Consider the following 15,353-nt stretch of genomic DNA (forward strand, 5'->3'; position numbering starts at 1 on the left):
GAAATTGAAAGACCACTTTGCTATAAATCCTGTTAAAGCAAAAGATGTTTGTAATGATGGAAACACTGTGACTCAGTATACCATGAATGAAATAAATTTGTTACAATCACTGATAACTATTGAACTTGAGACTTCTATTGATACAGAGGATATTTGTAATGAGCTGGATGTGTGTGAGAATACATCTAAAACAAGTGGGTGGTTTAAAACCAAGATCTACCTTTGTACCAGTGGGCACCCATCCCAACATAGATTTATTCAAAAAAAGAGTAACGGCAGGATTTTACAAACTTATAGATTCTCCGATTAATCGCAGTGACAGGAACCAAAATCTTACCCCCCAAGAATTTACTGCATTAAAAAACCTAAAGGCTGATAACTCTATAGTCATCCGCGAGGCGGACAAAGGGGGCAATATTGTCCTCATGAGAAAAGCTGACTATATGAATGAAATTGAACGTCAATTATCGGACACTGACTGTTACAAAAAATTGACTACAAATCCAGTGGGCGATCTTATCACCCACATTAACCTGAGACTATCAGATTGGCGAGAAACGGGGCTAATCAGTGAAGAAGAATATAGGTATTTGGCTGAAACTTCACCGATCTCGCCTTGCCTATATATTCTTCCTAAAATTCATAAAGGCGGTCCCTTTCCACCGGGCCGCCCCATTATTGCAGGCATCAACTCACCCACGGAGAGACTGTCGGAATATGTGGACACTTACATTCAACCTTTTGTCCAGAATTTACCAGCCTACATTAGGGACTCCAAAGACATTCTATAGAAATTCCAAAATCTAACATGGTCTGAAAACATGCTTTTTGTGACTATGGATGTGTCAAGCTTATACACTTGCATTAAAAAGGAATTTGGGATGAGAGCTTTGGCCTTCTTTCTGGGACAACGGACTGCAGATCATAGGTTACACAATGAAGTACTAATGGAAATGACTGAGATCATACTGTCGAAAAACTTTTTCCTCCACAATTCAGTGTGGTTTCAGCAGGTACAGGGCACGGCGATGGGTTCGAGGTTTGCTCCCGCTTACGCTGGCCTTTTTATGGGCTGGTTTGAGCGGGAGCATGCCTGGGGCCGTCACTCGGCAAGGTGGTTAGATCACATCATTTTCTGGGGCAGGTACATTGATGACGTGATCATGTTATGGAATGGGCCTGCCCCGGACTTACTGTCATATTTTGAATTCTTGAATGACAAATCAAAGTTATCAGTTCATGTAAATTCTGAAGTGGTGCACCTTGACCTTGTTTAAAGCTCATTGTATTGTATTGTAATATTTACAGAGCGATTACTACCTCTAGATCTATAGTGTAATGCATTTCAAGACAAGCATGAGCTCTGTTGTTGACCAGAAACACGTTTCCTCCGCTCCTTGTGCTTTTTAATGTTTGGCGTTTTGTTTTAGTTGCTCACAGTATGTCCAAGACTAATTTCAAAATCTCTGTCCCCCTTCAGTTAATAGGTTGCATTATCGGAAGACAAGGCAGTAAGATTAACGAAATCAGACAGATGTCGGGAGCACAGATCAAGATCGCCAACGCCTCAGAGGGTTCTGGAGAGCGGCAGGTCACGATCACAGGATCCCCGGCAAACATCAGTTTAGCACAGTACCTCATTAATGCAAGGTAGGTTGATCGGTGCACCTCTGCAAGAGTCGGAATCAGTAGCATTAGTTATCGTGCTTCATATTAAGGGCCTGATTCTTAACAAGTGGTAGATTCTGATCCCTTTATACTGCGCTGTTTGCGCAAGGATCGGAATAACAAGATCTATGGCCCCCAAAAATAAAAAACATGCTGAAATTTACTGACAGAAACACACAGAAAACTCCACCACCTGTGAAAACACCAATTAATTCATCATTTTCTAGAGGTAATTTCAAATATGATGTATTTACTGCACCAGGTAAATACCTCACCCTGTGATACTGGTCTTTACTGTGTACAGTAAACCCTCATTCATACTCATGAACAAAGTGTTCAGTGTCCAAGGACGCCTAAGTGGTGACTATCCACAGCAAAGGAACCTCTACCATAGTTTCTATAAAATGTCAAGCGGGTTTTAACCTCTCAAATCTGCAAACCTCCTGTATTAGAAAGAACATATTAAAAATGAACACTATGCATAGTAATCTAAATCGGGAATATGTATGCAACCCCTTTTATAATTGACATACCCCACATTTGACGTGTACAATATATTTTTCATTATAACCTTGAAATGTGATGTTTACACACAAATCCACGGCTCATTAAGTCACTTCTGCTGAGCTTTGGGTGGGAAGGAGCTTGAAGTTGGGTGTGCATTAATCAGGCCATTATAAATAACGTTCATTAAAAGAATACAGTGGGAGTCAGAAAAGCCGCTCCAACCAATGAGAAACTGAGTCAGTAGGGCACGGGTATTCGCAAATCTGATCATACACAACCGAGACCCTTGTGCATCCCATACTCACATACTCTTTAAGAGCTCAAGACTACTCTCATACGCAACAGATACTCTCATACTCAATGAGCTCATGACTACTCTCATACCCAACACATACTCTCATACTCAAAGAGCTCATGACTACCCTCATACGCAACAGACTCTCACTCACATACTCAAAGAGGTTAAGACTACCCTCATACGCAACAGACTCTCACTCACATACTCAATGAGCTCATGACTACTCTCATACCCAATACATACTCTCATACTCAAAGAGCTCATGACTACCCTCATACGCAACAGACTCTCACTCACATACTCTAAGAGCTCATGACTACTCCCATACGCAACACATACTCTCATACTCAAAGACTCTAAGAGTCCCAGGATGGGACTGACGAAAGAGCAACCCCAAGGATTAAGTATACCACATGAGGGGTTACATCCTTTTTTGTTAACAAACATCTTCAACCTTTGGGTTTAAAGGTAACATGTAATCACCGAGGCATAGGGAATTACAAAATTGTCCCGTCTGAGCCGGTTCTGCTATATTGTTTATTGGCCTGTTATTGGTTGAATACCATTGAGGTAACTGCAGACAACTCTTGGAGACCTTCATGAACAGGAAATTATGCAACAACCCCACAAAACCTTTCACTTCATTCTGCATTGGTCACGTGAGTGGAAGTCAGAGGAGGGCAATAAAAGTATCCCATTTTCTTAAGGGCTATCACGATCAGTGTTTACTCATCACACAGTAAAGTATGTAGTTCCAAGCTTAGGAAATATCTCTACTTACTGACATCATTCTTAACTGAAGCAACAATTGAGCTGTATGGGAGCCAACTGTGATAGCTTTGGGTAAACAGGGCAGCAGTCAGGCACCATTCAAGGCTCGACTGGCTATAAGGGGCAGAGGACCCAAGGTAGACTGGAAGAAAGCAGGCTGCTTTGGAGGTGAATTAACTGAGGGAGTATCATCTCATTCAATGTGTTAACACAAAGAATGTGTAGTTTCTCAGAAGCAATGCTTTTCAAAAGACCCATCAAGATGGTCACGCTCACTTTCTCCACTCACTTGCTGGGAGCTCATGAATGCTGATATTATTTTTTTTTCCAAGGCTTTGATTTTAACACCCAGCCCTTCCCTTGTACTGATCCTTGAATAGAATGGTTTTTCAACCGAGGTTTATCAGAAGTCGAAATTAACTAGTTCCATGTTGGTACCACCATTTTGAACCTTTCGTTGAGTTGGTAAATGTCATATCGCATTTGGAAATCTTCTCACTTAATGCATGCCACACATTTTCTCAAGCTTCCAGAACAGAATGCACTACAATAAAACAATTCAACTCACAATTTACAAAATTACTAATACGATTTTAGGGTGACACATTTTCACAGGTATTATATTTAATTGAGCTACCTGAAAGTATTGTTCTCCTAACCAAAATTCCAAAGCATATTTAATGTTTTTTCCAGTTACATTTTTAGTAAAGACTAGGGGGCAGATTTATGAGGCCCTTGCGCCACGTTTACACCGCAGTTGTGTCACGCAAGGCGGCGTAAACGTGGCGCATCCCTACGAACGATTTACAACGTGACGCATCTAGGCAGATACGTCACGTTGTAAAGCCCTGCGCCGCTTGTGGGCGTTCCGGCGCAGGGTGGGTGTTCCGGGGCAGGTGCGCCTCGCAAAAGTGGCTGAGTGAAATCTATGAGATTTCACTCAGTCACTTTTAAGCCAATGCTGCGTCAAAAGCCTGCGCCTGCTTGAAGCAGGCGTAGGTCTTGACGCAGCATTGTTAAAATGGGGCACCCCCGAGCCTTGCTGAATCTGCGTCGCGCTTGCGACGCAACTCCAGCAATGCGACACATTTCCGGCACAGATGCGTCACGCATCTGTGCCGTTTTTGCATCATGGTGCGCCGCATTATAAATGCGGCGCACCATGGCTGGCGGAGCTGTGGCGCACTGTGGCGCATGTTAACTGGCGCATCCCTTGGGATGCGCCAGTTAACATAAATCTGCCCCTTGCTTTTTAGCAGTCTCTTTGTACCAAATATGAGCTTAGGTTATCACTAATAAATGTATTTAAAAAAATAGCTTTTGAAGCCCATTAGGTGCACATAGCAATCAGCTACCTTGTGCATTTATTTAATGGGAAAGAGGTAGAATTAGTACAAAACAGGATACTTCCAGAAGCATTTACTTTCTATGAATATTGATTCATGCAGATTCCTTAGAGGAACCCATTTCCCAGGTACCAGACTGAATTCAGAATGTATTTTTTACTAAATTGTGTCACTGGTGCCGGAAGAGGCTCAGCATCAGCTGTGAACTGTCACAACTTCACCGGATATTGTGCAACAGCCATATGTATGAACTCACTCTCACCAGTGATATCACTCCCTTTGTTTTTGCACTTTCACAGACCCTGGATCAAGAGCTGCTGAAAGTTTCTCAGGTCTTTTTGTTTAATGTCTTTTTTTTTTTTTAAAAAAGCTTTCGTCTCCATCATCTTCGACTTCATCTTGAAAATCATATCCCAAGCCCATGTCTCTTACTGACTCTCACAATCTACTGTCTCTGGTGTTTGGGAAAGCAACACCTTAGAAGGTAACCTGATTGCAATTATGCAGCTTACAGGTTGTCACGAAAAGGAAGCTAAACTATTTAGGGCTTGTGAAATGTAAATGTAAATGTCAAGGTATTTGTAGAGGGCACTGCCACCAAGCGGTTTCCTGGCGCTATTACTCATACCGCTGTGGAACCCTTCCTGGCTTTCCCTGTGAAGTGGGTGAAGCCAGGCATCCTAGCGCTGATGGGGCCGGTGTGTAGGTTAAGCAAGCTATTGCCCAGAGTTGCAGCGTGGGGCCCATGATTAGAATAGGCACCGAGGCAAGAATTGTCAGGTCCGAGGAAATTGAGCCCAAGACCCGCCGAGGCGGGAATTGAACCCTGGTCCCGGGCCAGAACTCTGCATCAGGGTCTGCCGCTCTAACCATTGAGCCACACTCCTCCACTAGGTAGTCAATAAATGCTTGTACACGTTCCTGATTTCTGAGTCCTTCTACACAGAAAAAGCAAAAGAAACCATGAATCATTTTCACATAATGGTAAAAAGGAGAAAGCATTTGAAAGAGAGGGCACCATCATATTCTGGTATCCCTCTTATCACCCATCCCACAGTCGAGGTTTCGTCTTGCGTGAGCTTCTAAAAATCAGTAAGTGGCTTTACAAAAATCCATGCTTAAGATTTGTCAGCTCTGGGCAGTGGTGTACTTCTTTCAGCCACCAAAGCACTTAGGGGCAAATTTACAAGCCCCTTGCGCCACTTTTTCGTCACTTTTAACATGGAAAAAGTGGCGCAATATTGGTGCAAGGGGCTTTTAAATCTGCCTCTTAGTGTGCCTTCGGCACTAAAAGAGTTGTCTTTGGCATGAGACACTCAGATCCTGACCTCATTACAGCACCCCTTCTGAAATTGATACTGAAGTTGTTAGCACTATGGTGCTGAAGTGGATGTAATTGGTACTCATAGCGGGTTCAGCGGTTTCTTTAAGATATCACATAAAGCTGCACAAATCTGCTACTTCAGAGCTATAATTGTAGGAAATGCAATTCAGTCCCATAACCCTTTTGGGCACGCTGATAAAGATGATGATAGCAAAGCAGGCAGTTTTTCGCCTCTTTATGAATCCAACCCATGCTTTGTTTGCAGGTTTCCTCAACACGAATGACCTTAACACCAAAGTCTGATTTCCATACATCTAGAGGAACCCTCACAGCAGAGAAACCTAATTTTACTGCGGTGGTTGGAAAAGTAACAGGGACTCTTTCCATCTGCATACAGAGGCTCCTAGGTCCTTGTTGTTAACCCCTTCGATGCTGATGACGAGCTCAGCTCGTCATCAGCCACGGTGGTCGTGTGCTGATGACGAGCTGAGCTCGTCATGTAACATCAATATTTACACTTTTCAGCACAGCGGAAAAATAACCACTGCAGCGATGCGGTTAATTGAAATACTTGTGGGGTCAAACCACTCCTGAGGCATTTTATCTTTCTGTAAGGCCTTATGCGAGACCCGGGACATGCCTCGATTGGACAGGTGTTGCCATGTCTACCTCATGCCAATGCAAGTGAGCACCATCCTCCAATTCTACTTGTTGATTGGTTAAGCGTTATTGGTGGTGGCAGTTGTTGCCTGCAGCAACCCTGGGCCATCCAAACCAAATGAGTGCAAGCTAACACATTCAAAGGGGAGAGACGAGCCAGAGCCACACCAATGGTCTGGCTTGGCTCTAAAAGCCTGAGCATGAGCCGAGACCTGAAAATAATTGGCATGTAATTCATGCAACAAACATTATCTTCAAATGTCAGAAACCTGCATTTCTTTAGAAACGTGTAGAAGTTGTTCACCTTAATACGTCAGTTTATATCATATGCATTAAGCGGAAATTATTAAATGGCAGTTTTTAAACAGGAATTTAGAAACATTCCTACCCACCATCCACATAAAAAAACCTTTAGTGAACTAAAGGGAAAATCAGTTTCATCTGCACCCTGTTTGTAGTATAGATTCTTATTATAGGTAGAGTAACATTACAGTCCATCAAATCAAACACAAGAGTTTTTTGGATGGAACACGTCCTGAACTCACATGCTTGATAACAAAGAAAAAGGAGACTTAATGAACTAAACTATTTACTTAGGATCACACAATTCACTGAAGCTGGGAAGCCAGGATTTATCTCAGAATATTTGGTTTCATACATGCAATTTGAGCCACTAATTGGGTATCTATTTCTTTCCTTTCTAACATAGAAGGTTTATGCTTTGTTTTTTCATTATCGTGCATAATGAAGAGCATGGATGGCAGGCATAGTCGCATGAAAGCTTGGCTTGTTTTCGGGCTTGATGCTCCAAGAGGAGGTCGAGCTGAGTCAGAGCCAGGCATCTTTCTCAAGCCTTACTCAAGCTTTCAGTGGCTAACCCTTCTCTAACAGCAAGACATCATGGATGCCTCCAAACAAGCAATGCAAATGGGAGTAGGTACTGCAGATGCCTTCGCTCAATTCAGGGGCTCCTTTGCAATCCCAAAGAGGTATTCCTGGAAGTGCACAACAGGCTTTTAACGTGATGTCCATCCACAACAATTGATGGACAGAGATTATTCTGGAACAAGTCTGACTCTTTATTCGGGAAGCTTAAGTGATGCAGAGCTACAGTTTCAGCTTTGGATCGGACTTCCAATTAGTGGTTTCAAAGATAGTACCAGAAATGTCATAGCTAGATAGATCAATTTAGGTGAAAACAAAAGCAGCAGCAGGTAATGCCTCAACAACTTATTTGTCCCTTGAGGGCAAGAAGCTCTCCATTAAATTTAGAAAATCTGTCGGTTAACTTTTCAGATTACATATGCTCTTTGGGGTGGCAAGTGTTTCTTCATCAGAGACAGGACATAACAAAGGATACATGGTGTCTACAAAGAGACAGGACAGGCTTCTTCATGATCTTTCCAGAGATATCTCCGCTTGTTCCATTTAGAAGTTTGTCCATTCTACACATAAACATCTTTATGAAGGAAATTCTTGAACGTCTTGAGGAAGGTGCAGTGGAAATCATCCCTCCGTTGAGGAGGAGGGAAAGTTGTTATTCCCCTATAGTTCCTTGTAATCGAGAAAGAGCTAGAGGAGATAATTCTAATTATGGACTTGAGATTCTTGAAAGTGACTCTACAGCAGTCCTTTCTGCTTTGCAAGAACAGTATTGGGTGATCTATTTGGACAATGAGAACATATATTTCCCCATCTCAGTCTTGAAACCTTCGATCTCTAGTGAAAGACCTTCATTGTCACTTTACCTCCCTTCCATTTGGGCTGACATTAGCACCTCATGTTTTAAGGAAGTTGCTAGCAGTCCTTACTCATCTACATCGCAAGGGTGCCATTGTTTATTATTTCTTGGATAGCTGGCTTCTGACAAAGCAAGTGCAGACATCCTTCAAAAGGATCTCTTGACTACAAACATTCCTTGATCCAATTAAGATATTTTCTGTGAATCAACAGAAATCATGTTTAACGCCTCTGCAAACACTTCATTTGTTAAGGGTGGAAATGAATGAACATTAGTTGCAAGTTTCTCCATGTGTAAAAAGGTTATGTAGACCATAGACATGTGTTTCCAACTTCTGTATCATAACTTTGAAAACAGCTCAGTTATTTTGGAGAGGTTAGGTATAACAGCAGCAACATACTTCTTGGCCCGGAGTCCAGATTACAAACTAGATGACTCAAATGGAAGTTGAGGTGTCATCACAACATTTTACCTAAAGGATCTTATCTACATGTGTTTGTCTTTAATTTGCTCTTTACAATGATGGTGTACACTGATTCATTTTAAGTAAGGGGAGCAATTTCAGATGTCCTAGTCTCAGGGGCACACTGATGATGGACTTTTCACAACCTGGTTGGAGAGGCCACATAAATAAATTAACATTTGTTGTACTTTGGTCATCTCAGGAGACATTCTGTCAGATCCATCTAATCTACTGGAAATGAGAGCAATCAGGTTGGCTTTAAAAGTGTTTCTACCTTAAATGCAAAGGAATGATGTTCATCTTCTAATTGACAACTTTATAACTTTGTTTTATTTGAACAAACAGCCCAATGTAGAGTCAAAAGCAATAGCAGCTCAGCTAATGGAGAAGGGGAACATGAAGGTGAATTTCCTAGTGTGTCAGTGATGAGTGGGAGTTTCATTAGTAAGTATTGGATCAAATCTCCGTGGCGGTGGGTTTCCCAGAAGTAGATATGTTTGCCCTAGCACAGAACAAGAAGCATCCCATATTTTGCTCATGAGAGTATCCTTTGAGAAGCAACATTTAATAGGCATTTTCTCCTGGCTCGGATGCTCTGCATGTATTAAACATGTCCTCCTGTTCATCTTCTTCAGAGGGTATCCGAAAAGTCCCTTTCTATTAAGTAATAGCGACATTGATCACCCCTGATTAGGCCTGCAGAACAAGGTTCCCTGATCTGCTGCAATTGAGTTGTGTACCACCATGGTACCATGTGCAGATGGACAATTTGTTGCTGGGGAATCAAGACAGCCTTCTGCATTCTAAACTGCAGAGCCCTTTGCCATCTTGGAAGGAACTTGAGAACCTAACTCTTGGCTTCTGTGATTCACTCACTGGAATTTCTGGAAACTCTTCTAGGAGCCAGAAGACTTCCACCATGTGCCAACTCTGGTACAAGGTATATTTGTTGACTCAAGGCACAATATTTCACTGGATCTTCTCCATGCATAGACTCTTCATTTTCTCTGTTCATTTTCTCAATGTTTATGTTTCTTTGGCCAAAAAGCCCTTAATACTGGTACGCTAAGGGGTGAGGTTATCACATGCTTGGTCAAGGCTCTCCATGTAAGTTGTCAATTTTACTGAAAGGGCTTCAGAATAGATTTCCTCCAGTCCCCTTCAGCATTCCACTGTGGATCCTGAACTAGGGACTTACAGTTGTGATGTGGACTCCATTGGAGCTCTTACATTGATGTTCTCTATAATTTCTCACTTGAATAATTGGTTGTTTCTGTTGGCCATAACTTTGCCTAGACACCTCAGTGGCCATCATGCTTTCTATCCTTTTTTTATACCACACAATTTATTTTCTGACGACCAAGTGATGCTGGAAGGAAACCATTATTTTTGCCAAAATTTGCTATTGAGTTCCACATGTCTCAGGCTATTTCCACAGCATTGTTCATCCCTGGTATTCACCCATTGAAGGGGGAAGTAAGAATACACAGACTTGACACTCAGAGTCAACTAAATCTGTTAGCGTTGATTATAAACTCTTTGTGGGTTTTTGAAGATACCGCCTTGCTAAACCAGTACAGAAGCAGATTATTCCTAGACAGCTTCCTCTAGTGATTTTGCACTATAATGATTTGGCAAGAAAATCTCCTACTGAAGAATTCTGTGCTCATTCTACCAAAGGTGTAGCTGCTGCTTAGGCTCTCTTGATGGGTCAGCATTCCACATGCAGAGCTGCTATCTGGCGTCCGATGTACGCTTTCTGTATGCACTGTTGATTTTAATGCGGAGAATTAAAATCAATCATAATTGTAAGAGCAGCATTTCAGTAGTTTTTCCTATGATCATACTTGAATTCCTCAACCCCCTTCCTTTTGGATGCTTTCTGAGTTGTTAAAATAAGGAATCTACAGGAGCTAATATCATTAGAAAACCAGTTATTTACCTTTGTTAAAGTTCTTTTTGATGGACATGACAGCTCCCTCAGATTTCTCGGTGCCTTCTATTTTCCCCTCTTCATTCGGTATGATTGATGATTATTATTTTTGTCTGCCTTTCTTTATGGCTCTGTCTTTTTCATCTTTAGCTTTCATGGGGGCATGGAAAAAGGATGGAACTGGCATCAACATTGCAAGTACATTGAGCCATATATTAATCCTTTTTCTCACATCTGGTGATGTTGCAAGATGGCACTGCTAATGCTGAATGCAGTGATGTCACTGATTGAACATCGAACATTTTTTGCACATCCAGTCTGGTGCATGGGAAAGAGGATTCTAGTAAGGAATCTGTGGGAACTACCATAGCCACATAAAATAACATTACCAAAGGTAAGTAACTTGTTTTTGATAACACACAGTTGTACAATGTGTTTTAATATAGCCCCCAAAGCGAAGTGCTAATTGTGGCATTTCTATCAAAACATTGGCTAATCATTGGCTACTAAATAAATGTTTAAATGTTTTCAATAGCTGAACTTTATATGAAAGAAGCATTGTAGGTTGCGAGTTATCTCCTCAGCATCACCTATTTTGACTTTGCATTAGATGTGTAATCCTTTGAATTACTTGTAAAAATGTAGATGCAAAGATCAGTTTTAATTGTGGTATCTGATTTATAAGGTTTCAAATCCCATTTCCAGGTTTTTTTGTGGTGAGACAATTTAATCCATTTAAGCCAAAAGGCAGCAAGTGGACTCGAGCCTGCTCCAGTCGTCCCGTTTGATCCTATGAAGGCAGCATACTTGCGAGGCGCCACTTCACCAAAACATGCCGGCGCTTCAGTCACGCAGCATGCTGTGTGAAACTTTGCGAACCGCATGTTGATTATACTGACATTTTTCCGAAATAAAATAATTTGATTGAGAAAAGGCATTTACAAAAAAAGTTTTAAAACTATGATTGATAATTTAGGATGTGCTTACCAGAAGTGTGCAGGGAATAGAAAAAGCTGTTTGCCCTAAGAATATTTTAAATCCTTGCACTACATCTGCAGAAGTATCATTTGGAAAGAGGAGCCTTTTCGGGGTGCCTGTGGAATAATTCAGTTTCTCTTTAATCTAGCAACAAGATCTCTTCGAGCTGGATTCAAATGTATGTGGGCTTAATTTAGTAAAATCTATTTCTCTTCATTTTAAATATGCTCCATAAACTCCAACTTTACAAGTAAAGGGGCTGACTGTATAGAAACACCTCTTTTGATTTTGAAACAAAACACTTATTAGTGTGTCGGTTGGGTAAGCAATGCATTTCCACGACAATTTCTTCAAATTATTTCCAAGAAGGCTCAGTCTTGGACAATTGGCATTCAATAATCCATTTGATTGGTTTGTGAGACGCAAATATGCTGCCTAAGAAAAGTAACGTCAAGCTGCTATATAGACTGCTCTAACCCACTAATCTAAACAATCAGATTTTTGCTTGGATTTGTTTTTTCCTGGCCGGTGGATTGCTTGTTCTTTTTAAGTGGAACACGGATAGGACATTTACAGATTGGAGGGAAACACATTTTAAACATGCGACAATACTATGAACTTATCAGTTATACTGCCCAACAATACATGGTAACTTAAGTGGCCAAGTCTCACCGAATTGGGAATGGAAGAGATCTAAAGTTGGCACATGTCAGATGTGAGTAGCATATCCAGCATTTTTCAAGTCTGGTTTTGTATTTGCGTTCTGGGAAAAAAAGAGTCCTGCATTGATAATGAGACAAACAATCTACAAGTGTCAGAATGTACAAAATATGAGAAGGCATGGATGTGTTACTCAACCCTGATATGAAATTTCTTGATGGGTCTGGAAAAGTGCAGTAAAGAATGGCTCCCTAAATATAACAGAAGGAAATTTAGCAGTTGTCAAGCAAAGGCCTTAACTAAAAAAAAGTATACCTCTCCTATGCGTCAAGACTTTTAGACCCTTTGAACAGCAGAACTTGTTTTGGACTTGGGCCGAGGGGAAGACAGGGTTCAAAGGGTTTTACTTATTCTGTGTCTATGGGAAAATGCATTGATAAATAAGGGTGTTAGTGTCCAACATTAGTCCATAAGGGCCAGATTCATGCAAACAATTTGGGGCAGACACATTAGATACTTTTATATACAATGATTGTGCATTGGATTCAGTCACAGATTGACTGTTTACCCTCAAAATTTGGTATGTCTCCGACCCTCATGGATCAAGGTTGGCTAGACCTGACTTACGTGATGAGCATTAAAACTCAGCCTATTTGTAGGAAGAACCTAAATGATTTCCAAGACAACTTGTGAGCCTTCTTTCGAAAAAGTAAACTTCTCACATGTTGTTTTAAGACAGTTGTGCTGCAGCACCATTCTCCAGTCTGCCTCCTCAAACTAGAAATAAAGCACAGTTTATGACATCATCATTTGTTTTAATTGTAAATAAAACAGTGCAAGTATGCAAATAAAAAGGCCATTGCCATTTTCTTTCCATATGTCTGGTAGCAGGGAATTGTTTGTGCAACCTCTTTAGTATTTTTATGCTAAAAACCTATTTTCAGAAGTGAGTGTTTTGTTTCAGAATAAGAGGTGGACATACATACCATACAATTTACTGCATTTTCTTAAACCTTGCTATAAGCCTTTTTTAGCTCACATGGTGCTCCAGTACACCAACAGATCAGAAGACATTTGTAAGGACTCCTAAAACTGTTACTACTTTCTGTACAGCAAAATAAATAATGGGATAGAGTATCCTATTTGGGGCTAGGCTGGGTATTATTCCTCATCATGTTACCTTGCAAAGCATATGGTAAGTGTATTCATGTTATTCAGAAGTAGGTTTGGGTATATAACATTAGAAACATAAGTATATGTAAGAATGCCAAGTTTCTGCTCATTAGCCATTCTCCAGTATCGAATAATATAAAAATGACAAATATCAAAGAGGCTGAAATTTCCAAAGTTAACATGTCACTGTTGAGATTTTCAAAGGCAAACATATCAGTGCTGCGAGTGTAAACGTCATACTTATTTTTGTTTATCTTTGTTTTTCTTTTGCCTATTCATCTTTTGCCATTTTTTGCATTCCTTAGCTTTATTTATTTTATTGATGTGCTTAGAAACCATTATTTATGAATAGAAAACTTAAGCATCTCAGTAATGTTTTCATCATCAAATCATGAAATACCCTTTTGTTATTTCTCTTCTTTAACACATAACATGTACCTCCTTTGACCCTCATTTTTCCCTTTTTTCTCTTCTATCTCTCTCTCTCTCTCTCTCTTTGTCCCTTCTCATGTGTGTACCTTTTTTCAACCAATTTAACCCCTCCCTTCTGTTTGCTCCCCCTACCTCTGTTTATTCCTGTGGCCCCCTTGCTTGACCTTTCCCAATCTGTTTGTTCCTGTTTTCCTCTCTTTGTTTGCAGCTTAGAGATGGCTAAACTCAGCACCCAGACTGCTTCCGTCACGACCCCTGTTGACCTCAACATGAACCTCTCTCAGTCTACCACCCCTACCTCCACCCCTTCCTCAATGGCTATGCTGGCGGCAGCGGCAGCTGCCTCCACAGTCAGCGTCAATTCCCCTCCTCCCTTACCAACTTTACCGACCACCCACTATGCTGTTCCTGTCTCCAGTCTGCTTGGCATGAAAACTGTCCCACTTCTGGCACTAAATGCCGCAGCTGCCGCTGGGGCCACGGGAAGTTTATCTGCTTATACTGCCAAAATCCCATCGGCGAGTGGGGCTAAGAGATCTGATCGCCAGAAGTTTGCTCCATATTGAAGGGATGAGAAAACTTTTAAACAATGCAAGTTTTCCAAGCTCTACCAACATTTAATGGTAGATCAGTAGCAATTAAGTAAACAATATGGCAAATAATCTTTTGCTTTTTATTTTGTTTAATGGCTAGTAGTCATCGTTACTGAATTGTCTTCCATTTTCCATGACTATTAACATCAAATAGCAACTAGTTCCAACAGCTTTTTACACATCCTTTATTGTTATCCATCCATTCAAGCTGGCATGTTTGTCTCTCGAACACTTGATATTTGAAATTTTTAAAGTGGGATTTTTCCTTCAAAGGTTTTAATCTCACTTTCATATAGGAATACACTAGGGTGGTTGCAAGATTTGAAGATATGCGTTTTTGCTTATAATATAATTTTCCCAACAAGGGTAAAAACTTATTTATTCCAGCAACTTTTGTTTTAGGGCCAGTAGAAAATACCAGTATTGTAACTGCTCACCAATTCTCTTGATATTTTAACCCAGTTCTATTTCATACTTTGGTTTTGCAATTTTTAAATGTATTTATATTATGAGAATATTTGGTTTGTATCTAGTCTTGCAGTGACCAATGTGTGGAAGTTTGAACAATAGCTCTCGACAGCGCGGAATGGGCACTTAGGGCAGCGCATCCAGTGGCTGTTTCCTCAAAAGAGTACAACTCTTTGGAGTATTGTTTGATTCCTGCCCTTGAGAAGGCATAACATTGAGAAAATAGACACAATTAATGATCTAGATAGGCCTTAAGGCAAGAAAGAAGGCAAAAGAAAGAATATAAGGGGAGCCTTCTGATCTATTTGCATTTCAATAGAGTGTAATCATTTTAGAAA

At 40.7% G+C, this 15,353-nt stretch overlaps 1 protein-coding gene across 2 annotated transcripts in view; it reads left to right on the top strand.

The window, feature by feature from the left end:
• The window catches only part of LOC147723043 (poly(rC)-binding protein 3-like), a 2,582,273-nt gene extending 2,567,608 nt beyond the window's left edge, over positions 1-14,665 (top strand). For both annotated transcript variants that reach the window (XM_086965416.1, XM_086965417.1), the window contains 2 exons: positions 1,481-1,650; positions 14,163-14,665. In XM_086965416.1, coding sequence (XP_086821542.1) covers positions 1,481-1,650; positions 14,163-14,520 — 528 coding nt within the window. In that variant the 3' untranslated portion in view covers positions 14,521-14,665. The remainder of the gene's footprint in view (positions 1-1,480; positions 1,651-14,162) is intronic.
• Positions 14,666-15,353: the final 688 nt, after the last annotated feature.

Source organism: Lissotriton vulgaris, chromosome 4_1 (assembly GCF_964263255.1).
Source record: "Lissotriton vulgaris chromosome 4_1, aLisVul1.2, whole genome shotgun sequence".
In the NCBI taxonomy this organism is placed as follows: domain Eukaryota; kingdom Metazoa; phylum Chordata; class Amphibia; order Caudata; family Salamandridae; genus Lissotriton; species Lissotriton vulgaris.